The sequence below is a fragment of the Scomber japonicus genome, chromosome 15, assembly GCF_027409825.1.
Source record: "Scomber japonicus isolate fScoJap1 chromosome 15, fScoJap1.pri, whole genome shotgun sequence".
Classification (NCBI taxonomy): domain Eukaryota; kingdom Metazoa; phylum Chordata; class Actinopteri; order Scombriformes; family Scombridae; genus Scomber; species Scomber japonicus.
In genome coordinates, this window is record NC_070592.1 from 24,728,020 (window position 1) to 24,748,145 (window position 20,126).

At 39.1% G+C, this 20,126-nt stretch overlaps 1 protein-coding gene across 1 annotated transcript in view; it reads left to right on the top strand.

The window, feature by feature from the left end:
- khdrbs3 (KH domain containing, RNA binding, signal transduction associated 3) overlaps positions 1 to 20,126 on the top strand; it is a 109,979-nt gene that overhangs the window by 65,430 nt on the left and 24,423 nt on the right. The window contains exons 4-6 of the mRNA XM_053334539.1: positions 7,391 to 7,537; positions 8,616 to 8,755; positions 14,674 to 14,854. Of these exons, the coding sequence (XP_053190514.1) occupies positions 7,391 to 7,537; positions 8,616 to 8,755; positions 14,674 to 14,854 (468 nt within the window). The remainder of the gene's footprint in view (positions 1 to 7,390; positions 7,538 to 8,615; positions 8,756 to 14,673; positions 14,855 to 20,126) is intronic.

The window sequence follows — 20,126 nt, forward strand, 5'->3', positions numbered from 1 at the left end:
TGTTGCAGCAACAGCTCTGCTATATGCTGCCAGACAAGCTGACATAATGGCTGGGTTCAGATGTACCAGGGTTTATCCTTTCAACCTGCACATCTTCACAGAGCAAGACTATGCACCTTTATTTTCAGTAACAGACAGGCCTGATCCCTCCAGTTCACTGGAGCCAGCTGCAGCATCTGTCAGCTGCTCCACCACTCTGAGTGCTGCCTCTACTGCACATGTTGGCTCGAGTCCTGCTCGTCCCACCGGCTCTCAGCCTCTCCTGGGGTTCATGGTGCTGGCGCTTTGTTTTTTAGGTGGGGGCAGCTGGAAGTACGGGCCGTTTTCAATCCTGTTGCTGTTCACCCTCACCTGAAGGCTGGACCCAGAAAAGCCATTACAAAGGGGAAGAAGGAGGAGGAGGAGAAGAGATGTACTAACAACAAAACAGGCATTGGAAAAGGAGAGAGAGAAAAAATGAGTTGCCCCACGCAGTTCCAAGCTCTGAAAGAAAAAGCAAACAACAGCTACCTGGGAGAAGAGGAACACTGAATGCTAGGTTTGTGACTTTGTTTCATTGAAGCCTGGAGGAGTGTGGGTGCAATGCTGGAGCTGTGAAGAGTGGACTCATGGGGAGTGCACAGAGGGAGGGAAAATCTACACATCAAAACTGTTAACTCAGTAAACCTGCAGCAGGTAATGGGGTCCCTGGCAAAAATCCCAATCCCAATTAAAATGGCACAAATTTTAATGGATTTTTGAGTTCTTTAAGCCAATGACAGCTGGTTTTACCTTGGAAAACTGTACTGTAATCAACCAGGTCACAAGAGCAGTTTCATGTCTGGATGAAATGCACACTTGGTTATGTGTATTTTTTCAAACCACTCAGAAGTTGCAGTCTTACCTTGAAAAACAAGTAACTGATAAGCTTCATTTCTGATAAAATGTTGTTTATACACTTTTTCATGTATTTTTCTACTATTTAATATAATCTTTAAAAGCTGAAGGTTTTTCATACCATTATCCTTGTATGTCTGCCTTTTGTCAATATAACTTCCAAATGTAAATGGACTGTGTGGCCAATACTCTGTGTTCAGTCAGACATCATTCAATTACATTCTAAATCAGATTTAGGTTTGTATAGTATTTTTTAAACTCCCACCAATCAAATTCACTATAGCTGTGTAGGTATAATAGATGTGCTCTCCTACAAGGGAAGACACAAATGCGCCAACTGGTACAATAATATAATTACTTTTTATACATTATCCAATCACATCCTTGCTATGACATCAACTTAAAACGATTGTTTGACAGAAATATCGTTGATTTGCCATGACAACTATTTGTTTAATGCTCTTACAATCGAGACTCACATGTGCTTCAGTTGTAACATTGAACAGTGTCCAATTCCTCTTGTCAGTGTTTGCCTGACAATACATGACTGTAATAGTAATGGTGACTTTCCCCTAATGTATATGATGTCAGGCATTGTTGAATAAGGTGATTGTAACAATAATAAAGGTACGACAAAGGTGAAGTAAACATTAGGGTTAAGTTCACCGAATGGGATTATTGAAGTATTGGTTGTCAATGTTAGTTAATGAACACGTCTTAAGTGTTGATCAAACTGTTTTTTCAAATTACAGCATGATAAATATAAAAATAATTACATCATAAAGAAAATTAAATAAATACAGCTAGATACATTTGCACAGAAAACATTCAAAGAGCTAAAGAACAAAGATGTGTTTGAAACATTGGAATGGATGATGATCAGATAGTGAGGGTTAAACTATCCCACAGTGTAAAATGTTTGATGGTCCGTGGTTATCAAATGAGTGTGGAATAAAGAGCCGTGATTGGCCAGTATATCTGAAAGGTCTAAAGGTGGAATGTGAACGAAGGAGTTCTCAACTGGTGCCAGTCTATGCAAAACCATATGATGTACTGACTAATGGAGGTCTGTACATCAAGTGTTGGAAGCCATATTAAAGAAAACCTCTGGCCTTTGTGTCTGTAAGCCACTTTGCATATCAGAAGTGTAGATGAACAATGATAGATAGATGGCTGCCCTGCTGTCATTTAGACTCTGTCTCCGGTTCATCTGCCTTTTAAATATTTCATTTGATTGGGAACGCTCTGAGCTTTGATGGCATTCTTCACCACTAAGCTCCGTCTGCTGTAGCTACTGTGGTCCGGAGTGTTGTGGCCCTCTGTTTCTAGGGTGAACGGCTTTTCATAAGCAGATTTACGGAGGGAAAAAAAATGTAAACAGGGGGAAGATGCTGCCAGTAGATATGAAAAACAGACAGCTGTAATCTCCCGCCGTGGGCTGCTTAGCTGCTATAGGACGCTGCTGGATCACGGATACCTCTTATCAGTGCTTGGAGAGGAGCCCCTGTGTATAATATCATATGCAAATAATGCGGTCACACATACAGAGTGGTTTCATACCAAATGAGATATCTAGGAGGTATAACATTGACAGTTTGCACATGTTGAATAGACAGTGTACACATGTTGAATAGACTGTATAGATGGGAAGTGTGGAGTAAATGAATTAAACTCTTTTTTAAAGAAAAAGTAGTCCCCAAATGACATATGCTAACATTAGACTGGGCCGTCTTCTGTTTGCAGATGATAGTTAAAGCACAAGTTAATGATTGTTTTTCATATCTTTTTTTTTCTTCTTTTCATGCAAATATACCGAGGAACACATGAAAGGGAATAGGAGAGACAGATCTGTGAGCAGTCGTCTCTCTGCTCGATACCAGCAGCTCTGTCAGCCTTGCTGCTATGCGCAAAAAGGAGCCCTCTCCTCGTAAAGCACAGATTTATGGGGGGAATTAACATATCATTAACATACCACAGGCACTCTTATTTATAATTAGGTGACATCAGAGACACTGGCATGCATAGTGCTGGGGAGGGAGAAGGGAAAGAGGAAGTTGCCGCCATTGGAAGGCCCCGGAGAAGAACTTTTTGTGTGTGTGTGTGTGTTGTTGTTGTTTTAAAGAAGAAACTGGGACGCCAAACCTGTTGTTTCCTTTGTGTAATGTGGTGGGAGACATTTGGGGGTTTCGCTAACCTATTTCTCACCATCAATAATATGAGACTGGCCTGCTTCTGTCAGGACTGAACGGCCCATGAAGCTCCTCGCCGTTTACATGGTAGACTTGTCCAATGCTGTCTAGATGAACTGTGCATCTGCAGGCGGAGGTGGAGAAGAGTGAGTTGCATCTGCTCTACTTACAGAGGTTTCAGTTGAACTTAATAAGAAATAAAACACCTTTTAGGCCAGAAGTTGTACTTACATGTGTTTACACATTGACTCTATCTATGTTGACGACAGGTCATTGAACTGATGTTGGAACTCCAGCAAAGATTGTGGTGTTGTTGTGGAAGCCTGCTGCTTGTTTGAATCAGCCACTAAAAAACTGGTATATTATAAGTATACATACAGATTAATAACATATCTTTTTTTTTTTTTTTTTAAGTATATATTTTTGGGCTTTTTTGCCTTTAATGTACAGGACAGTGGAGATAGACAGGAAACAGGAGGCAGAGAGAGGGGGAATGACACGCAGGATAACACCGCTCTGCTTGGGATTCGAACCGGGGTCACCTGCACAAGGGGTATAGCCTCTATACATGGGGCGGGAGAGCTACCCGCTGAGCTATGCTCAACCCCAATAATGTATCTTTTGTGTCCATGTGTCTTAATCAAATTTAAATGGGTTGAAATTTGAAATTTTTTGTGGACCCAGCATCACATTTCTGCTTTTAATCCATTTTGAGAGAATATATTAGAGGTTTATGGCAAAAATGTCTAAGCGGTGTAACCATAGAAACTTTGTACCAAATAATTAAACTTGCTTAAAAACATTAAATTCTCAATAAAACACCATATCAACTAGTTTGGCATGATCTTACATTATAACTTTTTATATTAAATAAAGGTAATAGAATACAATTGTTCTAAATATTAAATTTAATCTGGAGAATCGTGAATAAGGAACCATTTCAATGTCTTTTTAAACTAAGTTTGTATAAGACTTGTATAGACTTTGTATAACACTTAAAAACACTGTTGGTGGATAAAATATTTAATATTTATCATTATTTTGTGGTTACACCATTTGACATTTTGAGGAGCATTCTGTCTTACTTTTGGTAAAAAAAATGATGCAAATGTCATCACTGAATGTGCATTTCAATGTCAAAAACAAAAGTACAAACAATTACATTTTAATAAACCTGATGCTGCTTTTAAGACATTTTTTAGGGCACATTTTAAGATATCTGCCCTTATTTGTCACTGATTATATACTAGTGCATTCTCTAGCTAATAAAGTAAGATACTACTGGGTTTACATTACCAAGTACTCTGCATGGAAGTAAAGATGTCTTGTGAAAGCTAGTCTACTGCAGCATATGTTATCAACAGACTTTATTGGCACCGTTGAGCCGACCTGTCTGACCAGACAGACTGATCAACATCTTGCCAAAATGTTTTGTGATATTCAAGCATACAGATGGATCAGATGGATGGATCAATAAAAGCAGTTTTTGAAAACATGGAATCAGCTCTGTATCTCAAAAGCTGTATCCATACTATATTTATTCTCATTTTGGACACCAAATATATTTTGTAGGAATCACTATCTGATTTTGTTTTTATTTTTTTTTACCACTCTAGCTCTTCAGGTGTGGCTAGTGGCTTCAAGAATGGTAATGTTGGGCGGTCAGTGCACCTGTTTGGTCTAAACTGAAATATCTCAACTGTTGGATGGTATGGTATACATTTGGTGATCCTCTGATTTCCTTTAGAGCCATGAGGATGACATTGTAATTTTGAATGAAACTATTGGATGCATTGTAATGAAAGCTGGTACAAACACTCATGTCCCTGTCAAGATGAATTCAAATAACTTTAGTAGTTCACAGACTGTTCCTCTAGCACTATTACTACATTCAAAATGCTGTTTATCCAGTGCAAAATCTATAACCAAACATATATTTATTCCCATCATCCTCAGCTGTGCTTAGTGGTAAGTAATATTAAATGTGAGCAGTTTTGCATTCTAAGCAAAAACATGGTAGTAAACAATATAGTAAACAATACCTAACTGAATATATCTCTTTGATGTTATCGTAAAGGTTTCCCTTACTTCAATTCAGAACTTTTATTGGTGTTAACTTTTGGTATAATTGCTCCACATGTAAACCTCACCTTCTGTCTGAACACACAGTAACTCAGTGTTTGCTGTGCTGTCCACTTCAATGTCCTCCCTAAGACATGTGTGCAGAAGAAGAATGTCATAGTACTTCCTGGATTGGGAAAATCATCCCAATCAAACATCACTGAACCAAGCCTAATTAATGAAGGGACCAAATTGTGCACAGTACTTTTATGTCTTTTCTGTTGATTTTCTGGTATGAAGGTGACAGTTATTTGAAATTCTTGTAGTGTTGTCGATTATAAAATAAGATGTGTCATTTGTTGCAAAAAGGCACTGTCTGGAACAAAGTTATAACTCCTGTAAAATATAAATAAATGAGCTACTCCACAGGGGCGCCTTAACATTTTGCTCCCTCTTTCGAAGTGCGTGCCTCTGTCTCCCTCCACAATATGCCGAGGCAACATTAATTTAACAGCCTAAATATTTTTACACTGGCTATGTGATCTGTGAACAGATCCTACGATAGAAGATCACATAATACATCCATAATAAAAGCAGGTTAGTGGTTGGGTCACAACTTCTACTGACACTAAAGTCAAATTCTTCATGGAAGAAGTAACTTTAAGAAAGGTGACACAGTTTTAATTAAACTCAAACTTGTAATTAAAGTAAAATTAAAAACTAATTTGTGAGGACACCTAAGTGTTCTTTTGGCGTTTTCAACCACTGTCGTTGCTAGGAGCAACCACAACACACTTGGCTAAAAGTCGCCTGTTAGCACGGTCGTTCAGCTGCTGGCGTGTTCATTCAAACACTCAAAAGCTACTAAAATGGTATCACTTCTGTATTAAATTCGTCTTCTAAGTATATGTGGTACTTGTTTTGTCCTTTTTGAAAATCTTTAGCAAACGCAGCTAGCCAAACCTCTTGCTGCTGTACTGTGCTGCCATGTTCAAACATAGTATGAATGAATCATTCCTTGAGTTCCTTTAGTATCAATGTGCCAGGCTTTCAACTAACTCAAATTTAAACCAATCTGTGTTATTATTTTTTATTATTAAACATCATAAGAGTGTTGATATCTATAAGGTAATATTTTGCTTCTAAGGACAGGCGGGTTGGGTGGATGGCTAGTTAGATGGCACTGTTAGCTTCCCGCTTCCAATCCAAGAGTATCATGTTTTGAAACACAAATCAAGATATCTTTCTGTAGTGGTGTTACTGTTACATGACAATGTCAAAATGATCATTTTAACCCAAACCATGACCTTTCCTTAAACCTAACTAAGTGTTTGTGTCTAAACCTAACCAAACCACACCAGTTGCTCTGATGAATATTGCATCAGGTGGGTCTACATTGAACTTAGCTGTAAGATCTCGTACATCTGCATGAGACTCCAGAGAGGTTTGACAGTGTCAGTATTTAACTACAAGGGATGAGAGTGTGTTGTTTTTTATAAAGTGTGTAAAGATTATTATAGCACAGTGAGAGGATTCATCATCATCACCTCCGTCCCTACATCACAGGTAGCTTACTCTCCTACATCGTGTTTACTGCAGGGTTTTTTTTAAAGCTCATGTCTTGTGAGGCCCCTGGAGGCCCGAGGCTCGGGGCTTAAGCCCCAGTAAGCCCGTGCATTAAGGCGCCGATGCTCCCCCCGTGTCTGCATTAAAGACGATTTCAAACGAGCGCTCATTCTCAACTGGAGGCAATAAATTATATTAGCATAAGATTTTAATATTTCACCCTATCAGTATTGGGTTTTTTTTCCTTGCTGGAGTAGCTGACTTTATTTTCGAACGAGAACTACACTGATCACATAGATGAGAAGCAACAAGCAGAGTAGATAACACGATGAAGCGTAAGAGAGCACATACTTCGTCTGTACATTTGTTATGAGGAAAGGCAGCTGCGAGAGGACAAAAGCAATCAGTCACATGTGACAGCCGCGCTCCAAAAGATTGCCTGTTTTGCAGAAGTAAACGAGAGCCCACATAAATATTTTCTGTCTGTCTATTTTGCAACTGTGCAGCGGCGAAGCATCAAACATCATTATGTAACAGTTATGGAAAAAAACTCCCAGCAGTAAATCCATGCCAAAATACAAAAGAATCCACCCAAAAACCTCATAAGATAAACGTTTTTGACTGCGATAGCTAAATGGTGACTTTTTTTTCTTAGACAGAGAATATATGATAGCAAACTTTTTTTTTTATACCATCAGGAAGAAGAGCTACGACAGAGCGGTGAGGCCAAATATCACCACCTGAACGAAGACCTGCACGTCCTCATCGAGGTGTTCGCCCCGCCGGCTGAGGCCTACGCCAGGATGGGTCACGCTCTGGAGGAGATCAAGAAGTTTCTGATACCAGTATGTTATCTTCTTTCTGTTTCTCTCTCTCACACACACACACACACACACACACACACACACACACACACACACACATACACACATACACATACTCTCAGACTTCTTCCCTTTTCTCCCTTTGAATCTCTCTTCGGCTGCTCTTTGGCTCCAGCCAACTCATTTTCAGCTTGTCCACAGTGATGCGAGCGAGTAACAGCAGAGGCGACCTGCTCTTTCCTCGCAGTGTAATTCCGACCAGGCTGTCGATGTGTGTGTGTGTGTGTGTGTGTGTGTGTGTGTGAAGATTGTCTGAATCAGTGTGTGATCCTAGGTGGGAAGTTGTGGGTATATAACAGGAATAAAGGAGTGCAGGAGAGGAGTCTTTCACTGCATGGGCCAAACCCTCCTTGGCAGTAACGCGCAGCATGGAGCTTATTTACTCTTCCTCCATTCATTATGGATGATCTCTCCAATGCTCTGAGCTATGATGATTTACATCTCATCCTTAATTATCAGCAGACCCCTCCTCCCCCCTTTTTCCTCTCGCTACATCTTTCCCCACTGTCGCCATGAAACATATTTATTAGTGGAGCACATGACCATACACATACATGTCTATGGTTTTAAGACTAAAGTCCATGTTAATTATGTCTTTTAATTTAACAGCGAAGAAAACACACACACACAGCAGGGTGAAAAGATGAAGGCAAATGGGTTAAAGTGTTACATTCACACTTTTACACATGAATCCTCACTTTCATATGTGTAGTCTTTATATCTCATTTAATCTTTTACATATACTCGTACTATGCTATGCTTTACGACTCATGCTCTTATTGCTGAGCCTGACTTGTTTTCTTGTCGGACACATTTCACTGTATTGTTAACTCCTACATACGACTAATAAAACTAAAACTGAACTGAAACTGAAGTACATTAATTAGATATTCCCAGGCTGTAGCCCTGGAGATAAAGGACGTAATTTAATACACTGTAATTGAAAGCGAGTGTATTGCCATTTGTGTGTGTGTGTGTGTGTGTGTGTGTGTGTGTGTGTGTGTGTGTGTGTTTAAACATCCTGCCTCTCTGTGTGCAGGATTACAATGATGAGATCAGACAGGCTCAGCTGCAAGAGCTCACGTACCTGAATGGTGGTTCGGAGGATGCCAAGGTGCCATCGGTGAGGGGCAAGTCAGCCGTCCGTGGAAGAGGGACACCTGTTCCAGGTCCTCCCAGGTAACCTGCTTCTAAGTGTGTGTATGTGTGTGTTTGCACATCATTGTATGTGTGTGCACTTCAGTCCAGCTGGGGATTGGGTATTATTTACAGTTGAGGAGCCACTGGGAAAGCTTTTTTTTCCTGTAAATGGACGTCTACATATCCTGTTGCACCCTCATATTTAATGGTGTCATTTAGAGTTACAGCACATATATTTACGACTGCTGAAGTCATATTAAAATCTTTATTTCTTGATGAAGGCTTCATTTTTTTCTCTGTCGAGTCAGCGAGACTGTCCTCACTAGAACAACATTAAAGCTTGTCATTTACCAATGGTTAAAAAAAAAACTGAAAAAACTGGGTCACATTTAGCAAGAAAATTGAAGCAACCCAAATGTGCTCTGTGGTTCTCACTGCATTTGCGGGCTGGAATGTGCATGTATTGTATTTCCTGATTTATTAAAGCAGCAGTTCATTAAGCTGCATGTATTCAGCCAGTGAAGGACGGCTCACAGGGCTTTCCAAGAGTTTGCTGATTTTATAAAAACCGTACGACCTTGACTAATTGATGATGGCGTGGTCTTGACTCCGCATTTACTTCAACCGTACTTAAACTCCACAAGACGAAAAAAAGACATTTATTACTCATAAAACTGTAATATTACAATCTTTACGACTACTTATATTATTAATGCAAAAAGAACTTGATGGGAAATGAAAAGCAAATGGGACAAGATGCATAAAAAATACACAAGCTTCCACATCTTTTAGTTAGAGAGAGAGAAAGAGAAAGAGAGAGACAAATTCATTTAATACATTTCCTTTCTAAAACATTTTATAATGCATTCACTGGTGAATAAGTTTAATTAACACAAGCCACCGCTCCCTGCCCCCTAGGAGTTGGGTTCAAAATAATCACATATGTTCCATTAATAATTATTGCTCTACTTTTCTTTCTAGGAATCAGACTTAGTTACAAGTCTGTTTTTATATATTTTTTGGTGGTGCAGCTCCTCTATCTCGAGAAAATAAGAGTTTGCAAGATGAGCAATTCAAAAATATATTTAACAATTGTTAAAATATACATTTTGTACGTATTTTTGTTGATTTTATGTCATTTGAAATGAGTAACACTCAGAAGTAAGACTGAATGCTCCTGAAAATGTCAAATGGTGTAACCACAAAAGAATGATAAATATTAAATATTTTATCCACCTAAAAATATGATCATGCCAAACTAGTTGATATGGTGTTTTATTGAGTATTTAATGTTTTTAAGCAAGTTTAATTATTTGGTACAAAATGTTATGGTTACACCACTTAGACATGTTTGCCATAATCCTCTAATACTGTATATTCTCTCAAAATGGATTAAAAGCAGAAATTTGATGCTGGGTCCACAAAAAAACGAATGTGTGCAAGTTATTCATACGTTTATTTTCACATTTTAACCCTTTAAATTTGTCTAAACCACATGAACACTGAAAACATCATTGACCCTCTCTGAATATCTCTATCTGAAATGTTTGTAGAATAAATGTTGCAGTTCTTTTCTCACCACAGCCTTCCTTCTGTGCTATGTTTATACCTGAACTGCAGGACCTGAGAGAATCCTGAGGGACACATAATCAACATGTTAACACATCTCCACCTGTTACTTATACAATTGTGCCTTAAATGCGTACACGATACGGAGGGTGACGCACCTCGCCAACACTCACTAACACGATGTGCTAACTGTGAGTTCAGCCTTTTAGGCAGAATGCAGCAAATCGTGGCCCTGAAGAAACTGAAAATCTGGCCTTCTGTGTTTACATTTTCCTGACAAGCAACCTCTTGTGTTCATGCAAATGATGACTCCTCTCTCAAAAGCAAAGGCAGAAGTAGCAGGAGTAGTCTGATGTTGTTACAGCACAAACAGAGACTGCAGCTCACATTTTACTTGCTTAAACAAACTATTATAGAGATCACAAAAAGCTCAAACAGCTTATTTTGTCATTTAGATCTGAGGATTTGTTTGTGTCAGCCAAGTGGCAGAAACAAAGCGTATCACAGCATAATGGTACATACAGATATAAAATGATTCCATAGGAAACGCTGGAATAAGACTAAATGTTGAGCAAAACAAACCGAGGCTTCCTGTGAAATTTGAAGGGTTATTTCTCTCTGTGAAACTTGTTTCTAATATTCTACAAGAATGAATGGCAGCAGAAAGCTTCTTCTTAAGGCAGGAAAATGAGCCCTGATGTCTGTAACTACGCTGTGTGCAGACCTCAGCAGGATTTACAAAGAGAGGAAACACAGATGATTGGCACATCCGTAGAAACTAAAGCACCGCTTTATCTTTTTGAAAGTTCTAATGTGCTACTTTTACACATGGCTGGTTTCAAATGGCATTGAGATGTGTGTGCTGGGAGACCATTTAAATGCCTATAAATCTGCAAGTGTTTCCTCACCTGTTCATTCATATGCCAGGATGTTTTCTGTACACCAAAAGGACACCAAATGGACGAAAGAGGTTAAAAGATCTACTGCTGGTGAGGCCTGCTATCTAAAGCTTACTGAAAGTTCAATGAAGGAGACTATTTCCCTCACCCATTGTCCCCCTTCTCCTTCCTTCACCACTTCCTCCCAGTCACACCTCATGGCTTCTTTCCATTCACACATTTGACTCAAATCTGAAGGGCAACTTCTTTCTGATTCACTGTAACCATTCTAATGACTTTGGAGCATTCACACATTATTCCAAAAGGCTGGTGCCCCCCAACCCCGCCCGTCCCCTGGTAATACTATAGTCACTCTAGATTCATGAAAGTGGTGGCTAAAATGGCTACTGCTAACAAGTATAAACAAACTATGTAGGCTATACATCGCCATATTGAAAAGATGTGCTGATTGTATTAGTGCTCATATAAAGGCCCTTTCCAACAAAATAGTTTCAGGAAATATTGAACCACAGGAACTAGACTCAAGAACTTAAAGTCTCCTTTAAACTTTCTTCTTTCCACATCTGAAGAAAATAACAACATAGTCCAATGATCAATGAAAAAACATCACAGTCATCGTTGTTTGTATTTAAAGTGGTGGAATATTACAAGAAATGTCACTTTCGTGGGGCATCTAACCCCATATTTGATTTATTACCAAATATGGAGCGTCTAAATTCGGAGGTAATCTCTCCTGTGACCCTCTAAGTTGCACTTGTTATTTAAGCTGATCTTTGTAAAGCGCAGTTCTTATGCCATTTTCTTTACACCAGAAAGTCTCTTGAGTTATCTCTTTAGGTGTCACAAAGATACATAACAACATATTCATTTAAAACTATCACATTTAAAACAACAAAACAGAATCTGAGAAACGTCAGTAAGATACATTATCACTATTTAAAACTGTTAAATTCCTCAGGAAACATGTTTTGAATGTGGTGTAATGTTGGTAATGTGATGCTTGAATGCCCGATATGAAAGCAGATGTAGTTTATCTTGTAAATGTTTCCATGCCCAGTCACATAGTATGAAAATACTGTTAAACAAGTTCAGATCAGACTTTAGGAACACTGAAGAGTATCCATCTAGATCAGAGGTGTTCAAACTATTCCATAAAGGGCCTTAATAATGTGGCTGCAGGTTTTCATTCCAACCAAGCAGGAGCACACCAGGCTTGACTCTTTTAATCAACTGATCTCAGTCTTCAGACAGTTGATTGGTTGAATTGTGTGGTCTTGATTGATTGGAACAAAAACCTGCAGGCACATTATGGCCCTTTGTGGAATAGTTCGGACATGCCTGGTCTAGATGATTGGATAGCTACTAGAAACATGAAGGTAACCAGTACTTTTTAACAAATGATTGCTTTAAGAGTGAAAAGGGACATATGAACCTCATGAGTTTCCTCAATTAACATGTATAAATTATAGCAATGAGTTCTTGTTTCAGTGTTCAATTAAAAAAACTCTAACCCAAACCCTAATCCAGAATCCCTAACCCTAACCCTAACTCTAACCCTAACTATAACACATGCATGTACAGAGTGTCAACATAATCCTAAAATATGGACTGGACAAGATTTCTTAAGTTTCAGTTTCTTCTACATTACGCATGATGCCATTTAAAAACTTAGTATTCATGTGCTGTGAAATAGGTCAGTCTGACCATTAAGCGAGCAAGCGTCTGTAATAGGAACACGGAATTGATAGTAAATAGCGTCTAATAGTGTTTCGTCTCGTGTCCATAAACATTAGCAAAGTAAAGCCGAATTTGCATAAAAGCCTGTGTGTGCAAATGATTTTCAGTAGATGCTTGTCTCCGTGCTATCCCTGTGAACCCGAGCTAATTCCAGCTCCTCTGAGACCTCACAAGACTACAAATAAATATACTCATGGCCATTAGAAGATTTGAACGCTTCTCTGCTTTGACGCTGTGCTGTAAAGGAGAGGAAGAGGAGTTGTGTTGTATGTTCTTTGTGTTTATAAAAGAAAACACACTTCTTTCATCAGATTTCGAGATAAACAAGGTCAGCCATATGGGGTTGTTTGTATTGCTCTGAGTCTGAATATAATTGGCTGTGTTTTAAATTACACTGTAATTAGCATTTACCATGCCTAATTCCAGGGAGATAAGACTGAAGTCCCACAGGCTGCCAGAAAGGAAGTTGCATGCTATTTTCTACATATTCACACTAACATTTGTTCATTTTGGATCTCTGGATGTAGACTTTGTAACTGTGACATACTCCTCTTTGGTTTGACTTTGATTGAGGCTGTTGCTGTAGGAGAAGTCCTGCTTTTAAAAGGGGGGGAATCGACTTCAGAACTCAGCTGTTTTTTTGTTGTTCTCAGCTTCAGGGCAGTCCAATGTCTGTCAAATAAACGTCCAGCGCTGTCCCCACTAGTCCGAAAATATAGACAGGTTATTTTTTCTTCTCCCCGTGCCTTAAATCTGGGATGTTTCACCAACTTGAAATGGAAAAGCATAGAAAAAGGAAAGTGACCTGGAGAGAAACCTTGGTGGTTTCCTGCCGACGCTTCAGATCAGTTAACAGCTTTTAAAGAAAGCCCAGTCGGTGTCAAAAGCTCAAGAAACATTTCACCAAACCACAAGGTCAGCCCGCCTTTGATTTCCTACAGAGCAGCTTGACTTTGCTTCCATCTTGATTACAGTGCAAGTTAGAGTCTGTGCGTTCTGTGTTAATTCATCTAGATGACTGTACAGATTGCTATCTCACAGAAGCTATTTTGGTGCAGAGACTCATGAGAGACATGCTTGTTTACCTAAATCAAACTTATAATATCTCAAATGTTATAAAAGAACATTAGAGATTTGTGCCAGTTCTTTAGAGTCCAAACTTCATTTCAAGAATTGCAGAAGGAAACATGTATCATGGAAAGAGGCACAAATACCAGTTTTCTTTACCTACCTTTTCCAAGACAGGAAGGCCATTCAGCCACAAGACATGCTGTGTTTTGAATAATGGATGTGACTCACTTTTTTTTCTTGACTGGAGGAACTTGCCCTCCACCCTCGCTGTTCCTCTCTCACCACCTACACATATAACCTAACACGCTGAATGTATCAGATTCATCTCTACGGTAGTACCACTCTGTCATTGTAGCTGATGTAGGAAATCACTAACTGGCGTGGAAGTAGATGAAGCAGCTTGACTCCAAACATAAATTACAGTACCTCATCATAAAGACCTGGTATGCAGTGGACATCACATATTGATGATGTGCTATTATAGCATCCTTGTAATAGAATATTTTAATGCTTGATAACATGTTGTGTAGATGGAGGATGTGTGCTACTTGATCCAACCAAACTCACCCAACAATGCACACATATCCATTTCTTCCAACAATAAGTCTTATTTATTATACTACACAAAAAAGACTTAACGGACATATAACATTTTATTGAAAACTTGTGTTTTTTTGTCAGGAGTCGAGGAGGAGTCCCTCCCCTGCATGCAGCGGTGCCCAGAGGAGCAGCACCCAGAGGAGCCCCGCCTAGCCGCGTACCATCTTCCAGAGGGAGGGGGGTGCAGAGAGCCAGAGGCGCCCCACCGACCGCCGGATACCGACCGGCACCTCCCATAGTCCAGGACACATACGGCGAATATGTAAGTACAGTGTTTTAAAACTCAAACGACAAATCAGCATTATACTGTATAATATAGAATCACTCCAGCTTCTCAAATATGAAGATTCTCATTTCATCTTTGTATCATTGAACACTGGATAGAATTGGATTTCCATTTATGTTAAACCAGCATTGGAGTCTGAGGGCTGTTTTTCACTTTTTGCAATTTTTGTAGACTAAAAGATTAACAAAATCGATTTTAAGAATAATCAACACACTAATCAGCAATGAAAGTATTAGTTCACAATGTTCCTCAGTATAAAGGGCTGGGTATCTGTACTCGATACTTTTAAGGTGCCGACCAAAATAAATCGATAACAAGTTTTATTGAAACATAGCGTATCAAATGATACCTGCATACTTAACTCAATCCTTTTTGTACCCAGAACTAGAAAACATGACTATTTGTATGGACTTGCTCACAGTGATTTAATGCGACATGTGATTGGTCCACTGCGCTTAGCAGTTCAGCAGCCACCAAAATGCTTTAAAGTGTACACTACATTTATTTCCTGCAGTTATTTGTATTTAATGAATAGGAATATGACAATATATCCTGTAATGACTGGTATCCTTAGGAATTACATTTAGATTTCATGACCTTTTGTACCTTTTGACTATGAATAGGAAGCAGTGTAAGGTGGAAAGTAAAGGTGTGGATGGGTGAATAGTGTCAGACTTTATTAAAGAAGACCAGTGTATATATCCTGTCTCAAACCTTCAATTAGTATGTCTGCATGCTTTTTATTAATTACAATAATGTATTTGCCAAAACCACAATCTGACTCTAACCTTTATACATGCATATTTTATAATCATTTTAGAGATTGGGTTTTGCAGAATTTGCAAATAGCATAATTGTTATCTGATGATGTGGTTTTTATGGTAGAAGCAATGGATTCTGGCAGCAATTGGTTGTTTATAACATTAAACTTCTGACCAAGAGCTAACTAGCCATGGTCACGTCTTCCAGGTTCAGGGATTCTCTGCTTTCACCCCAATTCCACAGAATTCTATTGAAAAGGAATGTCAAATTCAAAACCCTCAGCAGCAATTCAACATATTTTCCCACAAACAATGTCTTTAATAGAGTGAAAACGTTTGGATTATCATGACAAGGACACTGTTTCTGTAAAAGCATGTTCCTGTACAATTATTTCTATTCATATTATGTTGTAATTTGGGTGAATGGACACTTCAAATTTTTCATTCCAGATGTGGGTTTTAATATCAGCTTGTATGAGTCAAAGTCCAACATGCCTGCAGCATTGAACAGACTACAGTTTTTTTCGATGTGTTAGCATAAATAGTGTGAATTTGTTTCTGTAGCTGTTATTGTGATTTGGTCTTAAAGCTTATACCTGCACAGTCTTAGGGGAACCTTGGCTGTAATATCAACAGCTGCCAGAGATGAATATATTAGGCTTTGAGTCAGAGCCTTTGTGCATTTGCCAAAAGAGTCTCCTGCCGTACTGTCAAGGCAAGTTCCCCAGAGATTCCAGCATCAACATGGCATATTTAGCAGATAGAAGGAGAGAGGAGGTGGCCTACGTTGGAAAATTGCCCCAGCAGCCCATACCTAACCACATCTGACAGGTTTATTCAGAGGTTGCAATTCAAATGCGTGGAGGTCGTAGAGAATGACTCCTGGACCAGCTGTTTCCCATCATTGTCACAGTTGTAAACTGCATCCCCCGACACCTGCACCTGTGTATCTGGATGGGGAGAAAAAAAAAAAAGACTGCCAACATCTGCCAGATGATAAATCTAACCACATCGCTGCAAATTAGAGGCTGAATGAGTTACTCTGTATTATTTGAATACATCACCATCCCGGGACAAGTGTTCTCCATCGGGCGCTTGACAAATAGGGTCTTGTATTCATCAATGAAATGACAAAGAGATGTTTCGTGTTCACATTTGTCGCCATCATTTATCACTGCTTAGCATTCACTCATATGCATGTTCCCATCCTTTTCGCTATGCTTTGCGGCATTGCCACGGGGCAAAACATTTGTTCAGCTGAAGGCGTTGTGTTTTCTCTTGCTCAGACAAAAAGCACCAGACCTAGGTTACCTCCTGGTGATTTTGTCATGATGATGCATGAATGTACAGTATCCTTTTTTTCTGGATGTTTTTTTTTCAGGCTTACATAATCCACCTCTTTAAAATCTTCTGTTTGTGCTGGAAGTATCAGTATCAAATTACTCAGAATCCAATTGTTACCAAACAAAATCACAGAAATGTTATTATCCAGTGATCCAGTCTTGGCAGCCCCATCCGTCTTGAGTGGTTACTATGATTGCAGCCAAATCTCATTTCATGAAATTCATTAGGCGCATTGAGATCTGTTTTACCTGCTATAATCCCATTGTAGAAGAATAAAAACATGATGTAATTCTCAGTTCAAATTGAGGCTGCATGTCATCTTTTCTTACGCAAGTTCGACATTGCCAGTATAGAGTCAAAGGAGGGTAATCATAGTCGAAGCAGAACTTCACGGTCATGCTAAATCTGGAGGTACAATATCAACCTGTAAATGTGTGTTTACACACAAGCTTAATTGAGAGGAAATGCATGTGGGTTGGTATTGTTTATGTTAAATCCTCCAGATACAATAATCTCTTCTGAGCATTGTGGGTCCTTGCTGACTGTGGTGGAATATATATCTACACACACACACACACCGCCTTCCCCCTGAGGCCCTTCTCCATATGTCCAGGCCTGTTGAGAGCCAAGCATTGTTAATTTGTTAATTGAATTTTGTTCTCTACAACGTTGTCTTTATAGCTGTTTGAATCGAAACTGAGTGTAATGTGAACCATCTGTAATTTCCAATATATATTAAACATGGCAATAATTTCATTTTTTTAACCCTTTACATACTGTTCATATTCTGACTCATAATTATTCTCTACACCAATTCACATTCATAAATTCCCCATTCAGTCAGGAACACTTTCGTCATAGATTGTGACGGAGGCTCCACTCTAGATGCTCCCTGGATTAGCCAGTAGCATGCTGAACTAAAAACAGGGAGCGCAATGCAACACCCCCCAGAATGGGCCGAATAAGACATGAAATGCAGATTGACCTGAAAGATGGAGGCTGGGGTGGTGGAGGAGGCAAGTGTTTACCAGCAGCAGTGTGAGCAATGTTGGAGGGATATTAGTGTAGGTGGGAGTCATATTTAAATGGTCCGCCTCGAGGTGTGAATGGCTGTGATTGGTGCGATACTGATGCTGATTCTCTCAGTGGCGGTCAGCTGATTACAGCTGGGCCGTATGACTTTGGTGTCCTACATGAACTAACGCGTTGCTTCACTCAGTCATTAATAAATGTTACATTTATAAACACAAGTCAAATTTGTACATTTGCATTTATAAAAATGTAGCTGAACAAAAATGACACATTTTATTTCCATCTTTGTATACTGTGAGTCACATTACTATAAGTCAGACTAATGGATATGTGTATAGGGAGTTTTTACAACTCTCAAATGTAAAAATGGGTACATGAGCAGTATGTAAGTGTTCAATTTAATTCTGTATTTGTCAGGGACCATGTACAATTGACAATAATATCTCAAAGAGAAAAGATGCATTGCACAGAGTATACCCAATGGCTAGTTTCCATCTTCAGTCGCTGTAATAGTCCGACACAAGCACTAGAAAGGATAGACAGACATAAGTTCAACAGGTAGGACAGGGTGAGTAGATAGACACAGCCACAATATACATCAGGAAGAGTAAAAAAACATAGATTAGTAGACACAAGGCAGCTCAAAACAGTAACATAACAACAAGACAAAACAGCAATGGCAATAGACAATTAATACAATAGCAGCTAAAACATTAGAGCTCTTGACACTAAAAAGTTTCCAATTGGATGACCGCTGCCCACCCATCCTCCCTCTATACCCAGCAAAGTGCACACAGAGCATACACAGCATTTAAAGTGTCAGTGCATGCAGTACATCAGCAAAAAAGCCAAAGTAGCTTCCCCAATCACATGTAAGAATATACATTAGTTCAAAACACAACAGTAAAACAATGATTGGGTTATGATGCTGGCATGTTTGGTTCCTTAGACTCATTTTTTTTCCTCTATAGAGAAGATGTTGAAAGTTGTGCATGTTTAAATTCCCAAGGTTAAATTCAGCTGTAAATTGTTTTCATTGCACAAGCAAGACTATATGGTTGGCAGTGCTAATTAGCTTAGTTCAATCCACTACTCCAAAGTGAAATATCTCAACTGATCATCATGAATGTGTGTTCAGATATTCATGGTCCCCAGAGGATGAATCTTTCAGGCTTTGATGATCCTCTGACTTTTTTCATCTAGCTCCGCCAATAAGGCTTTTTTTTAAAACTTCCTGTGACATACTCATGGTCCCCAGAGGATTAATTCTCATGACCTTGGCAATCCTTTGAGTTTTCCACCATGGGGTTGACATTTACATTTTATAGTGAAATGTCTCGACAACCATTGAATGGATTGGCATTAAACTTTGGTACCATGGTGACCAGAGGATGTAGACTAACCTCTGATCATCTGACTTTTATTTCAACGCCACCAAGCAAGTCAGACTCTGACTTAAATCAATATTGTTATAAATGACCAAATACCTACTACATGCTACTTTGAAATTGTTAAACCTGCTCACCATCAGCATGTTAGCTCAAAGTAATGTGTCATAAAGCTGCTGGCATTGCTGTAAAATCTTTATTTTATGTGGGTCTTAAAAATGGGTGGCGGTTAATTAATAATAAATGTTAGAAATAACAGATTATAACATTTCAAATATGGTAAATTCCCTCATAAGTCTCCATACCGCAAGAAAGTCCTCATTTCCAGTTCTCAGTCTCTTTCCATAGTCCAAATATACACAGATTGGGTATGTTGGTCACTCTAAGTTGTGTGCATGTGTGAATTGTGAGTGAGACTGCTTGTACATGGATTGGCAACATGTCCTCCATGTACCACAGCTCTTGCCCAGAGGAGAGCTTGGATAGACCCCAGCTCGTCATGACTCTGCACAGGATGAGCAAGTGTAGTCAAGTGCAGCTAGTTGGATCAGAGACAGTATTATCGAATTTCATTTTCCATGGCAGGTGTTTTTCCACAGGGCAAAATCATTAAAGACACGAATCCCCTAGATAGAACTCTGCAGATGTGAATAAATGTTATTCAGTAGATCAAAACCATCGGTAGTAAAATAATATAAGTGAAGCCAAGACATTTGTCAAGTG